The sequence below is a fragment of the Anopheles maculipalpis genome, chromosome 3RL, assembly GCF_943734695.1.
Source record: "Anopheles maculipalpis chromosome 3RL, idAnoMacuDA_375_x, whole genome shotgun sequence".
Taxonomy (NCBI): Eukaryota; Metazoa; Arthropoda; class Insecta; order Diptera; family Culicidae; genus Anopheles; species Anopheles maculipalpis.
Window position 1 is genome coordinate 59,025,614 of NC_064872.1, and position 19,477 is coordinate 59,045,090.

The 19,477-nt window shown below is 42.4% G+C and overlaps 1 protein-coding gene across 1 annotated transcript in view; it reads left to right on the forward strand.

The window, feature by feature from the left end:
- Positions 1–19,477, forward strand: part of LOC126561839 (tyrosine-protein kinase Drl) — a 483,362-nt gene that overhangs the window by 35,541 nt on the left and 428,344 nt on the right. Inside the window, exons 5-10 of the mRNA XM_050218172.1 lie at positions 321–469; positions 866–1,020; positions 11,417–11,618; positions 12,034–12,193; positions 13,608–13,757; positions 14,686–14,902. Of these exons, the coding sequence (XP_050074129.1) occupies positions 321–469; positions 866–1,020; positions 11,417–11,618; positions 12,034–12,193; positions 13,608–13,757; positions 14,686–14,902 (1,033 nt within the window). The remainder of the gene's footprint in view (positions 1–320; positions 470–865; positions 1,021–11,416; positions 11,619–12,033; positions 12,194–13,607; positions 13,758–14,685; positions 14,903–19,477) is intronic.

Here is a 19,477-nt window from a genome sequence, read left to right on the forward strand (position 1 = left end):
CGTAGTCTTCGTCGCGCCCATCCATCCGGTGCGCTCAATGCACCAGGGGGCCAAAAAGGAACTGGAATTTATGCTTCATCGATATTCGTGTTTTTTTTCTCTCTCTCTCGCTTCACTCTCCCATCCTTTCCCATTGCATCCATTTTGCATTTGGTTCAATGAGCTGGGGAGATAGCCCATTGCAACCGGATCGATAGGGAGTCGCTGTTTGTAAATATTTCCACTCTATACATAGAGCCGGTGTCGGTGTCGATGTTCGAGGCTGTATTATTAATGTCCGGTGTTTTTACGTTCGTTTCCCGGTCTATTCCTTCCTGTAGCACCAGCTTCACCACGGCAGCGTACGGCAGTCATCAGAATGTTTTCATCCGGTTGGATCCCTTGGGACGCCCGCCTAGTGCCAACAGTGGTTCCTACGCAACGATAGCAAGCCTCAACAAATATCCTATCAGCGAGTCGAAAAAGTCGTGTAAGTGTCACTTTTGGGAATGTTTTTTTTTTTTTCTGTTACGTTTTTGCTTTTAAATTTGTGAAAAAAGATACGAGCCTGCCCGACTTTAAAATGCTGCTTCCCTGCTAAATTTACTTTAATTAAATGTTTCTAAGTTTCAAATTGATTCCCGGTTCTATCCCTGTCCGTGCCATTGCCACCTCCAACGCCTTTACCCTGCCCGTTCGATTACCCGGAAACAAAACCTTTTGCAATCATGGTCCTGCACTCACCCAACATAAACATGAACCGTATCTAAAATGGATGCGTCCCACACTCAACCCAACCCAGCTCCTCCACAAAGCCCAGTGCCAACATCGCTGCTACTATCCATGTTCGTTCTTCCATTGCGCTTCCGGCGTCGTTCACTTGCAGGGTTTCGCAGCACCCCTTCGCCATCGCCGTACGCGACAGCTCTTCTGCCCTTAGGGCAGAATGGAACCGCAACGGGGACGGAGTCGGTCTACGCCAAGCCCGAATCGGTCTGTCCATCCCGGGTGTCCTACTACGCTTCATCCCAGCTAACACAGGTAAGAGCTGTCCATTTCACTCGACAAACATATCCGTGTGCTAGTACCGCCCCGGACCGTCATTGACTTCCCTGCCGACCGCCATTGTCCAGTGACCGAGTCCTGCCACCTTCCCAACTGCCTGACGAGGGTTCTCGCGTACTGATTTTCAACCATTCCAGAAACTTTGGAGGGTGATTTGTTCTCTCTTGCTCCCCCTTATGTTTGTACAGGACGGTCTATTCTTTTTTTTTTTTTTTGATTTACTACCGGCTGCCAGTTGATATCTTTTATCGTGCATTCATAAAGTACGCATGGATCGGTGTTTTTTGCTGGTGGAGAACGATTTTTTGGGCATAAATACTCAACGAACACCTCTGGCTATTTGGGTTGTAAGCTTTCTTTTTCTGGGTATCGTGAAAACAACTCAGTCATTTTTCTTATTCTGTTTTCAGTGGAAAATTCACTAGACTTAATTCGTATAAAAACTCGTAAAGTTATTTTAATTGGAAAAATGCTTCTTATTGTTAAAATGATTAGACAAGTACAATGAATTGATTATGCACTACGACGCAGCAAAAGCTGAAGATGTTTTAAGTTTTGATCCACCAGCAACATTGAGATACGCGTATAATGAAAATATTATGACACTGTTCTTGATCATCATGTTAGTCTGCTGATGCTTAAAACTATATTTATCATATCAAAGTACCTTAACATCTGACAATACGGTAGTAAGCCGTAATACTAAATTAAAAATAAATAAATAAATAACTCCAACCGAGTATGCCTGCGATAAAGCAAAGAATAAGGAGAAAATGCCTTTTCAATATGTTTATAAAATATATTCAACACAAGCGGTGTTGGCAATACTGTACCGTCATAATTAATTATAAATAAATAAAATGAATAAATAAATCCATTTAAGTTTAGTTCTTAAGAGCCCTGCAGGTCCTAAAGTTCTAACGGCTTAGGTTGAGGAGAAAGGACTGTTTTATCCTCATATCAATTGTTGTAAAAAGATGGACAAAACAACAGAGCTCTATTTTTATGTCGCCAAAGTAGACTCTAAGTTAACCATCATTCAGAATTTCGTAGATCAATTTTGATGCGCCATTAGCAAGTTCCGATGAACAAAATGCTATCACACAATATTGGAGTTGTATCCACAACCATAATTGCTAGTTAATTCCATATTGTCTAGTCAGAAGTGGTCCACAGATTACGTAACGCTAAAATCCGGATTTTTTCTTACACCCTTCCCCCTTATTGTAATAAAATATAAAGCTGGAAGAGGCCTCGCATCCAACACTTCGTAACGCTAACGCAACCTCCCCTCCCAAAATTCACTTAAATATGATTTTGTGGGTAAAATGTAAAGTTGATTTAACTTTTTATCGCTCTTTACATCTACATGGCAGGAAGTCGTAAATTTTAAACTGCAATAAGAACATATGACACACGAAACGATGAGACGTTGGACCAAGTGTTATGAAATGGATTATTTTAAAGTAAGATTATAATTTTGCCTACACCTTGTGTAACACATCGTTATAACCCTCCCTCCCCTTTGTGTAACAAACCGTAACGCTAGAGGGTACCTTTCCCTGCTTGAAGCGTTACGTAATTTATGGACACCTTCTGACGAGACATGTTCAGTTAATCTATTATAGCGTTGAAGCTGTTCGTGATAAAATTGTGCGGTAATTAAGCGTAAATTAAAATCGTATCGAAAGCACTTATCATTGCTTTTGGTTATTAAAATATTTTTAAGTAGTTTTACGTTTATGTTTCAATTATTATTATTGGCAGCTGAAATACTAAGATTTAGGAACAATAAATTATCTTAACCAAGTGGAGTTTTTCCACTTTTCAATAACTTAGCCAAATATATCAAATAAGCCTCGTTTTCTGGAGTTTGATGAACTGAAAGGTTTTCTATCAATTGGTTTACTAGGCTTTCTAATTCCACGTAGTTAGATGGCCAGTTCCCATCTTAAGTCAATAGTGATATTTTTTTCCAAACTAATTTTCGATATTTTTGTATTTTTATTTACTAATTACTCATACCGATCTTAAAAGATTCCAAAAGTAATCTTCTACGCTAATGCTCGTGGTTGCCTAACCAACCACGTAGCACAACCACGAGATCAAAGCACTGTTCCGCGATTACGTGCCATTGTTTGGGAACGAAAATTATTTTTTTTCCAAAAATCAATAATGACCGTCTCATTATTCATAGCGTAAGAAATAATTTTTCTCCTGTACCATCTTTCAACAATACAGTGCCGCAACGTCCCCCAAGAAAGACGTTCCGTTTTAAAAAGAAAAGACGAAAAGTACTACTTCTTCTTTCATCCTTACTGCGTTGCTTTTGGGATAGACGAAACATGGGACCAAAAGAAAATACGAACAGAACAAAGCACACTTCTCTCCCCAAACACCTCAAGCGTAACACGTAAGGCGTATCGAAAATTTGTCACCGAATTGAAAATTAAGCAATTTGAATGGGAAGTAGGAAAATTTCCATTTTCACCCCTCGGTTAAAGTTCGGAAAAGCGTATCATCACCCTGCCCACCCCCTGCACATCCCCTCGTTTGCTCACGGAACATTTCAAAGTGATGGCAAATTTTCCATCAATACTGTCACAACACAGCTAACAAAAAAAAAAAACTCAGCGAGCGTCAATCAACGTTCCAGGTGGGAAGCAAGCCGCCTGGGATGTATGTTGTAGCAAACGACGGAAAAGGGAACGATTTAGTCGGTTGGTTTGAAGTTTGACATCACTTTAAATGGGACGGTTCTGTGTGATTAAATTTGCAAGCAATTTCAAATGAGATATTATCAAATCAAAGGAAAGATGTGCTTCATGGAGGAGTAAAGAAGTTGCCACGGAGAGTTCAGTGGTAGTTTGTCAATTTGATAGTTTTATAAGACTTTCAGTTTCATTTTATTACAGAACATTTTATCACATGTTTACTTACATTAAGTTGACAGAATACAAGGCACAATTTTCTACATATAAAAAATATAAACCCTCCAATCGACTAATGACCATCTCCCTCAAAGAAAGTCATCATAATAATTTGAGACAAAAAAAATATTTGAAAACTTCCTTAATAAAGCAAACCGTACAAAGATTTCCGCATCCATTATCACCAGCACGGGCCGCTCCACTACTGCAAAGGGACCGGTGACATAAATTGAGTGAACGGCAACCGCGGCACAGTGGCGGATTTTTCCTTTGCCATCCGCCCCGGTGCCAGAGGTGTTAGTTAAAAATTAATAACAATAATGAGACTCTTTGTCGTACCCCGAAAGATGAGACCAGTCATTTTTCACAAGAAATTCCCCCTTTTCCCTCACCGCCACGGGATCGGGTCTTTAGTCTTTATCCTTTTGAATTTCCGTTGCTGCTTGGTTTGGAGGAAATGGATGGGAAAATGATCCCTTGATACTGGGGGCATGGGGGCAAAAGGGGCGGGAAAAGGCATACTGCAGTGGTCGGTGTTCGGTTTTAGCTTTTATCAGCAAATACTAGCACACCAGAGACGCACAAAGGAAAACATACCAAAGCAAGCAACAAGAAAAAAACGCACAGAAATAACAAACTGGTGACACTTTTCGGGCTTCGCAAGGAAGCCACTGTCACGGGGCCACAAAAGGTTGCGGACAGGCGAGCTTGCCACAAAACATAAGCTACGGGGCGCACAATTTGTAACGAGATATTTCACATTTGTGTGTGTGTGTGTGTGTGTGTGTGTGTGTGTGTGTGTGTGTGTGTATGTGTCAAACCATTGCTACTGTTGCGGCGTCGTGCTAAAACAAAAGCTTCTCCCGCCCCTTCAAACGTTGGCGTGAGAAGAGGTGAGAAAATGATACATAAGTCTCTTCACTAATCCCTACAATGCGGTGAAAAGCGTGTTTTTTTTTCGGTAAAAGGGGTTTAAGTGTGGTTGCCAAGCTCAGGCAGGTGGTAAATTTGAAGCATTTCTGAACGATTACGCTTACTTTTCGCACCTGCATCGGTAGTTATTATCAATTATCTTTAGTTTGGTTTAAAAACGGCACAATAATGGTGACCGAGGGAAAATGAGCTGTACTGCGTGAGCACGACATTCAGCCAAGCACACTGTCAGGTGAGTTATTTAGAAATGTTCATTAATAATAGCTCACATCGGGTTCGCTTCTGGGATAGCCATGTACCTCATCAACCTCATCAACTACACAAAACGGTATGGAATGTCACACACCCTTAGAGGTAAGTTTCGAGTTTTTGACACCGGCACCATTATTAATATACACCTTCACACTAGCCTTTTCAAACATGCTTCACATTCCGTGTTGTTGCCGTTCCCTGCCTATACGCTAATGACAGCCAGAGGGAAAGTTTTGTTTACACTCAGATGAAGAAGTTTCCGGGCCAGAGTTCCTGGGCACAGGACACAAATACCAAACCCTAAATAGTGTGACAAGTAGACCGTTTCCAGAGAAAGAGAAAGAGAGTGTGTTGAGTGTGTTTTAATGACATTTTCATCATTAATTTTGAATGCTCAGAAAAACCGACCGAACACCGGCTACCACCTTACACTGCGACAATAGGGGTGCAAACTCCATCCGTTAATCCTTCCGAGTCTCGCCGGTGTCACAGTGAAAAGAAAGCGGCAACTCCGTTTCATCATTTTCAACACACCGTGTCCCTTATCGGTTGACCGGCGTTCGCTTACGGCTGGCTGGCACGGGCAGTGCAAGCAAAGTGGGTGACAGTTTTTGCCATGGCCCTCTCCCACACGCCCTGCTCGAAACACAAAAGCACTTCCAGCAGACAAGGACGTGGCGGAGAAGAAATGAACAGTCCCGCACAGGAACCCGCCGTGCTACGGGAAATGAGATCCGGCAAAGTGACAACCTCCCTGCTTATGTTTCGGGAAGTGGAAAGTCATCCCATCGGTGGGGTTTTGTTGCAGAAACCAAAAATATCCAACTCTAAACAACACAAGCCGCCAGGTGCAAATAGGAGGAGAGCGAAGCAACTGACGACGGTTAAAATATGCTGCGGTAAACTTGGCTGCTCCGAACACTGGTGGGTGGAAAATTATGTGCTTTAAAGAGTGTCACGCCTGCCGCGAGAAGGAAAAGGGCGAAGAAAATGCGGAAGGTTTCGTTAATAAATATCTTTCTGCGATCCATTTCCGCCTCGATGTGGTGCGTGTGTAGATCAAAGTGAAGCGAGTTTTAATAAATGATATCCATAGACAGTGGGCAACATTTTTATAAGAGCACTTGTAATATTAGAACGTTATGTTTAGTGCTCGTATAGAAAACAATATTTCCCTGCCTAAACCAGACTATGCATAATACATATCACAGACACACGCAAGCCTCACAACACCAACCCTCGTGGAGTTGGCTAGAATTTAAAAAAAAACGTGGAAATCCCTTGAGAATTATGCATAATAACAGCACAACAAGTGCTGAAATTTTGACGCTGAGCCATAATATTTTATACTGAAAAAATCCTTGCTCAAAAACATGAGTTTTAAGACATGTTTCCTAAATTAATGATTTACAAAGCTACTACTGTCAGGCAGAAATATGTATATCAAAAAATAGAAAAATTATACCGGGATCTTTGCGTCCGAAACTAACTAGAAACACAACAATCACAAGTTTACTAACTACGGTGCAAGATTAATTTAAAATTTTAAATATCTGATTTTTTTTATAACCGAGCATGTCTGGGATAAGGGAAAAACAGGAATGAAATTCTCCTATAATCTTGTTCATAGCCATCACATGCGGTGTTGAAAATACGGCGCACGCCGTCATACTTAAAATCTTTTTATCAGTAAAATATTTTTATTTTTAATTTTATGTTACCACCAAGGAGGAATGCCTTGTGCAATTTGTAGACAATTTTAGTCAACACTTGTGGTGTGAATCATACGGCAAAAAGCTATCGTACTGGAAATAAATAAAATGCAATAAATTGTAATTTATTTAACCATTTTTGTTTTTTGAAGATCCTCTCACTAATTTGCACAAGAACATCAAATAAGTCGAGTTCTTACTTATCGGAGCAAATATCTCACTTTCGAGCAAAAGCAAAATGTTGTGCTCTTATTGTTTTGGACAGCACTGTATCATGAAGAATCATTTATGCACATGTAACCCGTGCGTTACTCTCTTGAATCCTCGTGGTATAAGGGGACAAGAAATTCTGTAAATTCATACAAAAATTAAAGCTGTTTAAGTATCTTGAACATATCCATTATTATTTTATTATGACGCTGATGAAATATGCTCAAAATACTCATTGCAAGCTGAGAACTACAGGAAATTTTACAATAGCAACAATAAAATAAATGCAATAATGAATGTCCGCCAAATGTTCGATTAATTTTGGGGAAGTATTCGATGGATTTATTATATTACTTATAGATGTCTTAACTACACCTAGACATACACAAAAAATTATATTACATATTTAACACTTTTTTAAACCATTACAGCAGTACGACATAACCAGAATATACATAGAGAAGTTGCTGAATTACTTGTGTAAGAAATGTAGAATTGGCTTCATACATTATAATAGGTCTCGCCTGCCATCTACCATACTTGTTAATATCACGTAGTTGGATAGTCAGTCCCCACTGAGGGAAAACAGCTTAGCTAGGATTTGAACCCAGGTCCAGTAATATAAAGACCGATACCGCTGTCTCCTCTACCATCAGACAGCTAAAACTATTTGTGAAAAAAGGACCTCCATTTGCTCTAACATTCCTTTGCCCACTGTTGTGTAATTGATTGCACTACACCCCGGTCACGGTGAACTATTGATGCAATTAATCATCAACCTTTTATCGTTTACCCCTTGTCAACGCCACTCAGTAAAATCCTTGCGAATCCTTACGCTTTTCCGCTGCCAACTGCTTGCCCAACCACCCACAAAGTTCTTCCATTCCTTCTGGCAACTTGCCAACCGATACCGGGACTTGTTGAGCACGGTTCCAAGCACGACAGTTGTAATCGTTGACATTTTACACAATCCTCCGGCACGGCAGTTTACGTTTGATCTCCGCCAGCACTAACTAGCCACTCCATGGACTGGCACGTTCATGGCCGGCCACTTCCTTCTCACCGTTCACACCGAACCAGATGGTCACTTTGAACGTTTATTTTCGATTTATTGCGCACTCGGAGCGAACCGGTTGTCTTTGCTGGTGCTTTGTGTGTAGTTAATACAGTGGTACTGACACAACGTTCAATTTAAAATCCATTAAATACTCGTTGTTTGTGAAGACGGTAAATATTTTATAAAAGCTCTTTTGTCATTTGTTGTTAGTATTTCCCGTTTTGTTGAACAATTCTTAAAACAGGACACAATTTTTGTGGAATAGCTCTTCTACTGCAGCTGGAAATCCGAACACTACATTGTATCAATCATCTCTCTTCATTGCTGAATCATACGCTGTAGTGACATAGTACGACAATTTTGCTGCAGTGTCTTGCAATATTTTCTCCTCTTGGCTTCACTCCACAACACTGCGCCACAGCCTTGTCGTGTAATGGTCGATGGTGAACGTAGGATTCGTTATTTTTCAGCACTGTAGTAGCTTTTTTGTTGCTGCTGCCGGTCGCTTGTCGCTGAGTAGTATCCTCTTCCTGAAAGAATTTCGAAACAGCAATTCATTGCAACTCTTTTGGTACGCTAGCTTTGTGGGGTGTTTCAAAAAGTTTGTTTCCTTATCATCGAAAGATGTTTCAGACAAATTTCAGGCAACTTACAAAAATAATAAATCGCTGAGCATATTTTGCAACATTCTTTATCATACACTCATAAGTCAGTTACTCATCAATTTCCCATGTTTTTTTATAACAAAGGAATTCTTTAAAATTACACATTGTGTTTAAAAACGAGACGCAGCTTCTTTTGCTTTTTCTGTGTAGCTTATTTTATTGGTAAGCTCTAAAAATAACCAAAAAGTAGTCCACTGTTCGCGCGCGCTTGTATACGTTTTTCCGATCTTTGTCCGCTATTGATTGATTTCCGGCAGCTCGATCGCTCCCTAACTGATCCTAGGGCAGGCTCGTGCTGCCCTTTTATGATCCTTCTTTTCTCTCCTTTTCTTCTTGGTGCTTCCTAATTGACAGGGCATTGGGAACCTTATAAAGTGTCCAACACGTCCAACAGAGTTTGATAAAACGATGCCATTCTATGCCATTGAAAGTGCTTGAAAATTGGAAACAGAATTGAGCATTGCGCTTGTTAGATTATTCCAGTGGTCCAAACCTAAGCGAATGTAATTAGAGCCGTGATTATGTAAAGTTATCATGAATTCTTCTAAGCAACTACGACAACCAATACATCTCTTTAAATTTAAACATATGTCGAACTCGACGTAATCTTGTTTTTTTTTTTTAATTTTTCAAAATAAAGTCTCACTTAAATTGTCTATCCGATTCACAGTCCGAATTTGTCCATCCACCCAACTGTCCACAATCCGCGTTCGCACCACGCTTAGCTAAGTGCTGGGCACAATTTTTCTCCCGCCGATTTCAACAACGCACGGGTGTTGATGGATGGAAACCGGAGTTCAAACTGACAATAGAGTTTTCCCGTGATGCTCCACCCACCGTACAAGAGGGTCGGTGCATTCCTTTGACCAGCGGCTTCTGCCATCCATTTATCAACCCGTACTCCCAGACACTGGCAAGATCTGGATTTGAACGGTGCTCTCGATGGATGGTGTGTGTGTGCCGTTTTACCATTTCTGCCGCATTTCGAATGAATACCGCCGGTTCATTGAAAGTGGGACGATGTTTTATTCAGCAACTTTCAGGCAACGGCATCTTCCCGGTGTGTATCCATCGAATGTGCGCTTTGCTAACGAACCACGATTTTTATACCACCGAGCAAAGAGCAAACCTCGAACCGTTTGTCGGGAAGGATTCTGCACACGAAACCAAGCACGTCGGGTTTAAGCTTGCTGGGAGTTAGGTTAAGGCGGCTTTATCAATGCAATCGCTATTTTTCGCGAAAGAAAAAGCTCTCAATTATCGAGATGCTATCGTATTGGGCGATTAGTTAGTGTTGAAAGGCAGCTGCGATGTGGTCTTTAATGCTGACGCAACGTTTTATTATGGTTCAAGTTGCACCAAATGATGCTGCTTCGTTTCTTTGTGCTTTGTGCTTTTTATTAAAGATGCATAAAAGTTATTGCAAAAGCTTAAACATTCTATTTTATGATATTATATAACCTAACTTTACTTGTAACTTGGAAAATTTTAACTGGTCCTAGATAATACGAAGTAATTTATTAATTCGAATCAGCCTCACTGATTCAACCCATATCGTTTCGGATTGGCTTTAATCCTTTAATTCCGCCCGGAATCTTTATCGTCTTGGTCTCCTTGCTTTCTTCCACAATCCTTTCAGAGTGCTAAACCAATCCAAAGCTTAATGAAAGTAATGCCAACGCCTTACGGGGCCTAACATTAACTCCACAACAACCGATTTGCCAACGAGATAAACACGCCAACTCCATCGTTTGCTAGCTCATCCCGAACCAGCACCTCCCAGCAGCAACCGTATCGATTCTGTTAGCGGAGCTTTAGTTGGCTTATCAAATTTCTCTAATCATCAATGAAATGCCATAAACATGGAATCCCTTCCAATCTACCCAATCGCTCCCCATTCCAGCATAAAGGACCTTCGAAGCTTCCATCTTGTGGTTCGGTTCCAGATTCGTAGCGAGCCAAACGTCCAACGAGACGTCCTTACTGTTCGGCTCCTTGTGCAATCGGGCTTGAAACTTCATTTTCCCACCTCGAACCTCGAAACCAAACGACAAAAGATGGCCTGCCGAATGCGTGTGAAATGTCTTCTCGGCACGCAATCGGAGTTGACCGTCACGGAGCCATTCCGGTGTGTGGGCCTTTCCTGTTGCCCATAACAAGCAATGACAGTCGTTGTTGACGCAAATAGGCAGCAAAAATTGGGCCTGCTATGCCTTCCAAAACGAGAAAAGGATTGTCTTGTTCGGCGCTCGCCGTGTCGCATGAGCATCTCCACGGGAAGGTGACCCGGGCGTAAAAACGACTTGACGTGTTCGTAATTGCGTCGTAGCCGTTTGCTAGAACATAGTCTCGGAAGGTCTTCCACTCTAGGCTCTCGTTTCCAAGCAATAGCCGTACGTGTCTACCCAAGCTCAAACCCCAAAATCCCGTCAATGCGTGCGAAACAGTACGAGCGTGAGACCTTTTACTGCGGTGTTATTGTTCATTTTGGTTGAGATTTTCCAACAAATCCTACCGGGGCTGTGCTAGGCATTTCGGACACATCGGGCGGCCGTTTTTGCCACCCGTAGACGCACAGGCACACTAATGTGTGTTCATGTACGCTTTTCGCAGGTCTACAGCCTATCGACACCGGCGCGAAGCATCCACAGCAATGGCTCGAACCCGAAGGACAAGCTGCGCCGGATTGCCGTGTCGCCGGGCACCATCATCTGCCAGCAGCTCGTCCAGGAGGGCACGTACGGGCGGATCTACAGCGGTATCCTACATCATCCGCTGGGTGAAACGCGTGACGTGCTGATCAAAACTGTGGTCGGTAAGTATGAAGATGTTTTGAGCCTCGGGGAGTAATGTTACTAACACCAGGCACTTGCAGCGTTGAGAAAGGCTAATATAGTGTAGATATCTTGGGGTAGTCCGTACTAAAAAAGGAGCTAAGGTTAACATTTAATAATGTTACCTGACTTTCACAAAAACTGCTTCTTACAAAAATTAAAAAAATAATTGTGCATCCAATCAACGATTTATATTACTGATCAAGAGAATAAACTATTTTTAAAATATAAAATTTAAATATTTTTAAATATTTTGGCACCCTCACCTACTCTCATATTCTTTCTATTCAAATCTAAGAAAATATCTAGATCATTCAACTAAAGCCCCAAAATAATCAAATAAGGCACCGAGCTCTTACGCCTTTTCGTTCTATCCATTTATTCTCCCCCTGCCAGACGGTGCCTCGCTAAGCCAGGTGGCTTATCTGCTGTCGGAAGGATCCACCCTGTGTGGCATCTCCCACCCGAACATCCTGTTCCCGGTGGCGGCCGTAACCGAGCTGTCGGGGCCACCAAAAGTCGCCTACCCATTGGCAGCCAAAGGAAACCTCAAACTGTAAGTAAACCTCTACCACAACGTCCCATCACACCCACTAACGAGAGATTTATATACTACTGCTGGCACTACCGCGGACAATCGTCCGAATGCTTACCTCCCTTTTGCCGCTTGTTGTCCCTGTGCTCCGTTCGTAAGCGAGACTTTGTGACGGAAAAACAATACCAAAGCCCGGTTGTACCGAAAACACAACAGTCTATTTTAAACACACACACAACAACTACAGCACGAGCAACACACCAAGTTGCATCAGTTCCTGAGTCAACATTACATGACAGCGTTTTTATTTTTTTTTTTTTTGTGGTGTGTGTTTTCTTGGGCTCAATTTCAGGCTGCCCGGTATTTGAGACCAGATTCCCACCGAAAATACCACCTCCGAAAGAGGGAAAAGTCTCTCCCAAGACGAGCGTCCAAAGCAAGCCAAGTTTGGCGTTTGCAATGGTAAATAAAACCTGTACAACCGGGTCCGGGTTTTCCGGCTTTCGGCTCGTTGTTCCTTCGCGATGAAATGCGACAAACAAACTGTCACCAGAGGAAATGCTATTCACTCGCTTTTTTTTGTGTTGCAAAAGCGTTCGTTTTTTTTTATACGATTCCAATAACCTTTCCAGTATCCTTTCGGGGACATTTAGTGGTGTTTGTCGACCCGATTGAACGGCGCTACATTTATCAAACAGACATTAGCAGGCTAGCCAACCTTTGCAGCGTGAAAGAAATCAAAGTGCTAAGGAGGCTTTTTGATGGGATAAAAAGGAAACCGAGGAAAAGTATCTGCAAAAGAACAACATTTTACCACGATGTGTTTGATACCCTGTTGTGCTTCAGGTTTCTCTTTTACATGCCACAGCATAATGCCACCCGATGGCAATGTTTGATGTAGACTTTTTTCCGATTTCTACAAGTAACCGGAGCAGAAATCTGAAGAGCAATCGAGCTTTTATATCGGCTTCCAGTAAGTGAACCCTTTCAAAGGACATGTTAAGGATACGTGGAAAACGGACGCTTTTTCTGTACCAAAGTTCTATTAGGCTATGGTCGGAATGATTATTGAGCATAGCAAACGATTACTTTCATTCCGTTCGTCACAGAAAAACTAAGAAGACGCAACGTCAAATGCGTTCCTGTTCACCATCGAATGCCCTAACAAAACATGCAAAATCTTTTTTCCTAACCAAAAACACATGCCTTCGGGGTGTATACAGAGCACTACGAAGTACGCTTCAATTTTTCTTTGTCAATATTTAACCTCACATTGTATTCGCTCCCCACCAGTTGGATTATCCTGCGTGCCCAGTGCCTTCGCTCCGTTAAACGAAACCTCAAAAACAAATCACCATAAATTTAAAACCAATCTTCTGCCAATCTACACCACACCAAAGCTGACCTGTCGGACGTTCCTTCTCCCTACTTCCAGCTACCTGCAGAGCTGCCGAGAGATCGGCATTCAAAATTCGCAGCTCAGCACCCGACAGCTGGTGGAGTTCGGTCTGCAAGTAGCCCGTGGCATATCGCACCTACACTCGCTCGGTGTACTGCACAAGGACATCGCTACCAGGAACTGTGTGTAAGTGTGTACGGAAAGCGGGAAAGCAGTCACATAAACATCACATCATCTGTAACTGATCTGTGGGCGATGGGGAGGCGGAATCAAATCTCGCCCAATCCAGCCACCCCCAAACTGGCAAGCCTTCGCGTCCCAAAACAACATAACAACGTTTTCGCAAATCCCTTCGGGGGCAGATTTTTACTTTCGTTCTTGGCTGTGCCTGAGCTTGAGCTTTAAAGGCGTGTTGCTTAGTGTTCGGGTAACCTTCTGCTGTTACTAAGAGAATTTTGGCCATAGAATTGTGGTGTGATGTGGCTTTCTCTCCCTCTCTAAACGAGCTTAAGTGGGAAAGAAACACCTTCAGACATGTTTGATGGGACATAATTAGCCTGGATGGCCAATGAATTTAGGTATTTTTACTCATAGAAAGACAACATACTGCAGGCTAGCTACCTGAAAGAATGATGAATCCAGGATAGGTTTACTCTTTAAATAACCTAATAGCTCTTCAAATAATCATAATATTTTATGGTTTAATCGAACGCCGTTTTCAATAGAAACGACCAGTCTCACAGCAACCGAACCCAAGAATGGCTCTGATTATTCAAACATCAAGCTGCATTTAAGTATTGCTTTTTTAAAACATAAATACGTCACGTCAAGGCGCCTTTAAAGCATGTTTCCACCATCAAGTCCTCGCCTATTGCTCATCTGCATGCAGATAATAGCACGTTAGCCTGTCATAAATAACGTAACAATACACACTAACAAGAAACCACAATTCATCCGCAAAATGGCTCCGCTGGGAGTAGTCAGTAAGCGGCTGCGGTACTGCGCTGGAAAAAATAAAATCTGATCCATTTTCCCGTCCATCTTTTTCTTCTCCCATTCGACGCAAACGGCGAACAAAAACAACGGAAACAAAAATCCCTCCCCCCTACAACAGCCTAGACGTTGAGCTGAACGTTCGTGTTTGTGATAATGCGCTGTCGCGTGACGTCTTCCCGAGCGACTACCACTGTCTAGGGGACAACGAGAACCGACCCATCAAGTGGATGGCACTGGAAACGCTCGAGAAGAAGTTCTTCACCGCATCCAGCGACATCTGGAGCCTTGGGGTGTTGCTCTGGGAGCTGGCAACGTTGGCCGCGATGCCGTTCGAGGTAAGTGGAATCGAGCCGAAGACGATAGGGTAGTAGTGACCACTTCTCCATTTCGCATCAATCACAATCACAGAACAGCCCGCGCGCGGTGAGTTGGTTCGGTTGGTGGCCACATTAAAATATTATATTTACTCATCGGGAATTGTGTAAGCACAGCGAACGCGCAAACATACACTCCGTGACGCTAATGGTGCAGGCTTGTCTGTTTATTTATGATTTCGTCACTTTGCAAGAGGAAGAACCCCGAGCGAAGGAACCTAGAGTGCCCCCAGGCACCGTGAAATGACACACCGTAAGCGTTCCAAGTTGTTCCCGGGACACACACTTCAAGTTCGCCCCATTATCACTAATGGAGAATGGTGTTGACCTACATATCCTTCCGATCGGTACGTGAACCATTCGTCGAGTGCGCTGTAATTTTCATGCTGAACCTCACACTCTCACACCACATTCACATGCTTTGGGGAACTCCCAAAAACTGACCGGATAGCGAAGTATCGAGACTCCCAAAAGCGCCATCGAGACGTTCGGTAATATTGGATAAAGTAAACAAGACGCCGGACGATAAATTTCCCCTGGGGGGAGACGGTGGAGTGAAGGGGTACGCACGGGGAGTATCAAGGAGGATAGGGCCGCCTATCGTTAGTTCCATTTTCAATTCCATCAGCACCACAGCTGGTAACAGCAGGTCTGGTGTGTGTGTATTTTTTGTATCCTCGTGTAATAGCCTTGAGTTGGGCAGGATTTTCGAATATACCACACAAAGGACATTAAACGCAGGCCGTCCGAGACCATGTTGCCATTACATTGATTATGAATTAATAATAAATAACAGTCAATTAATTAAATTGATTCTTTCCGCGGTTTTTGTTACCGTTTCCAACCGCATGTTCACCATCACCGTCCATGTCAATGTCGCTTGTATCCCCGCTGTAATGACTTCCCTTTCGTGATTTGCCGTTTCTCAAGAGGACGATGGCCAAACGACCAGCGGGCGAGGTAATAACACTTTAAGCGCAACAATAATCATAATCATTGGCAGTATTTCCGTCGCGTTGGCATCATCTTGCGACTGCATCCCGGTCGTCCTTGTGTCGAAATGGGACGCTCATAAATTCGACTAATCGCTTTCAATTCTTCATGTGCATCTGGGACGTTTATGGACCAAACTTGGGTTCTTTCAACTTGAGTTGGCGGGTTTTACAGGAGGGATAATAATTCCGTACACATACTGCTTATTTTATTTACTAAATCCTTGAAGCCTATCAACAATACACTGCGTCGAATAGCTATAGCGCCACTCTTAATTTTAGACAAGTAAAACGAACACATAATTTTTAATTTGATGAACTTTACATTGCTAAAGTCAAATAGTTTTTTTTTTCATCACCCTTTTTATTTAGTTGTGAAAATTGTGTCTGTTTCATTTGACACGCTTAAATGTTTTCCCTGGTGTACTATTGAATGTAAATGTGGGAGTTTTGCCCATTTTAGTTCCCTTTTGAACTTGTCAAACCCTATTTAGGTTATAGCTCTGTTAGTTGCTAAGTAAAATTACTAATGTACTACTGTACGAGTTCCTGTCGGCTTATCGTTCAAATCTAGCGAATACAGAGGACCTTCACTAGGATTTGTTTCCTTTAGATTCTTTTTATTTATTTATTTATTTATTTATTTATTTAAGATTAATATTTTGTCTACCTCATGGGCTACACAAAAATTGTCTTAATAACTAAGAATGGTGAGGAGGACAATTGGGGGATTGAAAAAATTGCACATGAGACTAACGAGGATGCAAGGAAGAGGAGTCACGTAGACGAGAACCAAAATGGGACACAGAGACATTGTAGTCGAACAGCGTTGTTGAAGGCCGATAGCGCTCTTAACAAAAGGTTCGTTTGAACCGTATCGCGAATGGCAGGATGGGATTTGTAAGGGAGGTCTATCGCGTAGATGGCGGGATTGGGCATAAAGGAGGATGGCTGACAGAAGAAAAGGAACATCCAGTTCATTGGAGAGGAGACTTGCTATAAAGCATGATCGGAAGTGGGAGTGTCGGGTTTCTATAGAGTCCAGCCCAAGAAGCCGACAGCGAACAGGATAGGATGGAGGGGTCAGTTGATAACCTGCAAGGAAGCGACGTACAGCTACATTTTCGCTGCACCTTCTCCAGCCTGGCCATTGCAGTCGAGCCTGGGGGAGACCAGACAACGGCGGCGTAGTTCAAGATAGATCGGAGTCAGCAACAAAACAAAACCTTCAGGCATAAGGGTTCACTAAGTTCTGAGGACACTCTAACAATCAGACCCAGAGCTTTATTGGACTTGGCCACAACATGATCAACATGTACGTGAAAAGAGAGAGTTTCGTCCAGCCACACTCCCAAGTCTTTCACGGAAGTTACTCGACCTATGGCGGTGTCATGAAGGGTGTAGTTGCGATGAATCTTAAAAGATCTCCCAAACGAAATAACACAACATTTATCAGGACACAGATTAAGGACAGGGATTAGGGGGGGAGGGTATACACACAATCGTTAACAAATAACAAAAATAGGAGTGGGCTAAGGACACTTCTAGAGGAACCCCAGAAGGACCTTCAAAGGAGTCGGAAAAACAGAACAACACTTTAACTTTATACGATCTGCCTTGAAGATATGAGCCTAACCAAAAGAGCAGCTGACCCCCGACACCAACCTTTAGGCGGCGGCCTTAGCCTGACATTTGTGATTTCCTTCATCCTTAACGGGTCAGTTCTGCATGTAGGTGAATGATTCACACAGAATTTGACTTCTTCACTTCACTAGGTTGAACATTCAGAACTTCCTAGACTGTCGCTCTTCTGTTCTATCACATCACTAGGACAATAATTTTCGTCCGCGTCCGAAATTTCAGATTTTGTTCTTTAATAAGACAGCCTCACGTACATGATCCATATTTTTATTTGAACGTAGCGCTTTGCCAAGTTTTGGTGCTCATTTTCTTTGTGTTATCCATGATTTAAAATCCTAGTCCTTCCATTTTCAGGTGTTTTATAGCCAGTTTTTCGTTCCTGCCTAGTGTTTTCTTACTAAAAAGCATTCCCCGTTAATTTACGAAATGAAAAGTCCCTTTGTTAGGTGCACATTGTTAGGTCATGTGTCAAATATAAAATGAAAAATCAGTACAGCTCTGCAAGCCGATTAACAAATTGTCACGGAAAATCAATTCTAAAAATTGATATAAATAATTTTCATAATTTGTGCATTATAATTTGTTCATAATATGCGAGCAAGTTTATTTGCATACAATTTTTAAAAACGGACTTCAGTTATGGTTAAGATTTTCACAAAATTTCATTACACATTCAGGTGGCTCCCTAGCAACCGGCCCCAGTGTAGCTGCTTCCTTCTTCTCGTACAAGAATTCTTAGTGTTTAGCTCCAATGTTCCACAGATGTTGCGGTAATAGCCATTGGGAGTTTTTATTATGTTTTGCTCACACTTTCTCTCTCTCTTTTTCTTACATTTCCTCTATGTTTATATCAATGTTTTGTTTTCCCTTTTGTGCCTCAGCTACAAAAAAAAAACAAGGAAAGCATTGCAGGAAAACAAATTTTTCAACAAAACGCACAAAACTTTATCCCATCCGCACCCGTTTGTTGTTGCTGCTTCCGTGTCCCGTCAAATCATTCCCTACATTACGCAGCTCATTACATGAAAGAATTCGTACCATTTCCTTCCATTCCTGTACCCTCATCCTCTCCCCCCACCCCCCTTTCCCCTGCAGACGTTTCATCACGAGAAAACTCTGGTGGCCAAAAATATTTAGGCCAGGCAATAATGTATCTGGCTGCTGCGTCCGGCGTTCCATACCATCCTGGCCGAGCTATTTGAGCCATTATGAGTATCCTTCGGGGTGTTTTCCCGCTCTTATTGAGCCTCGTCCCGGTTCTTCCGTTCTGTCCAGGCAGTAAGCATAATTGCGAAAACATTCCCCTTTCTTCGGTGGTCACTCCTTTCTTTGATCATCGCACGGAACGGAAGAAAAACGGATGCACCCCATTGAACGAGCTAAAGCAAATGTGACGCACTTTTTTCTCCCACCTCCTGCTTTTTTTTTTGCCTGATGTTGTTTCCTCATTCATTTTCTTCCCAGTCTCCATTTCTTCTTCGGTGTGATATTAGATTTCTTTTCCCGTTTTTTCTCTCACCGTCCACCATTTGCCGACTGAGGCCGGGACTAAATTATTTCATTGTCTTTGATCCCTTTTCCCCGTGTTCTTTGCTTTCCGTTTTCCGGTTCCATCGGCTCGTAGCAGTAATGTTCACCCCTTTTTTTCCTCTTCGACTTCGTTGGTACGTTGGTTGGTTGTGCCGTACGACCCTTACGAGAGTTTTATTTGCTTTTCACACTCACTTAACGCATCCCGTTATGGATGGATTGTCCCTTAATGTTACCACTACCACCATCACCCGTACCACGGCCACTGCTTTGCCCTCCATCATCCCTATTGGCGAGATTTTTCCTCTCCACGTTTGAGGAGGGTAAAATTCGATCGGCACACAATCTGCCAATCTTAATAGTGCCGGGAATG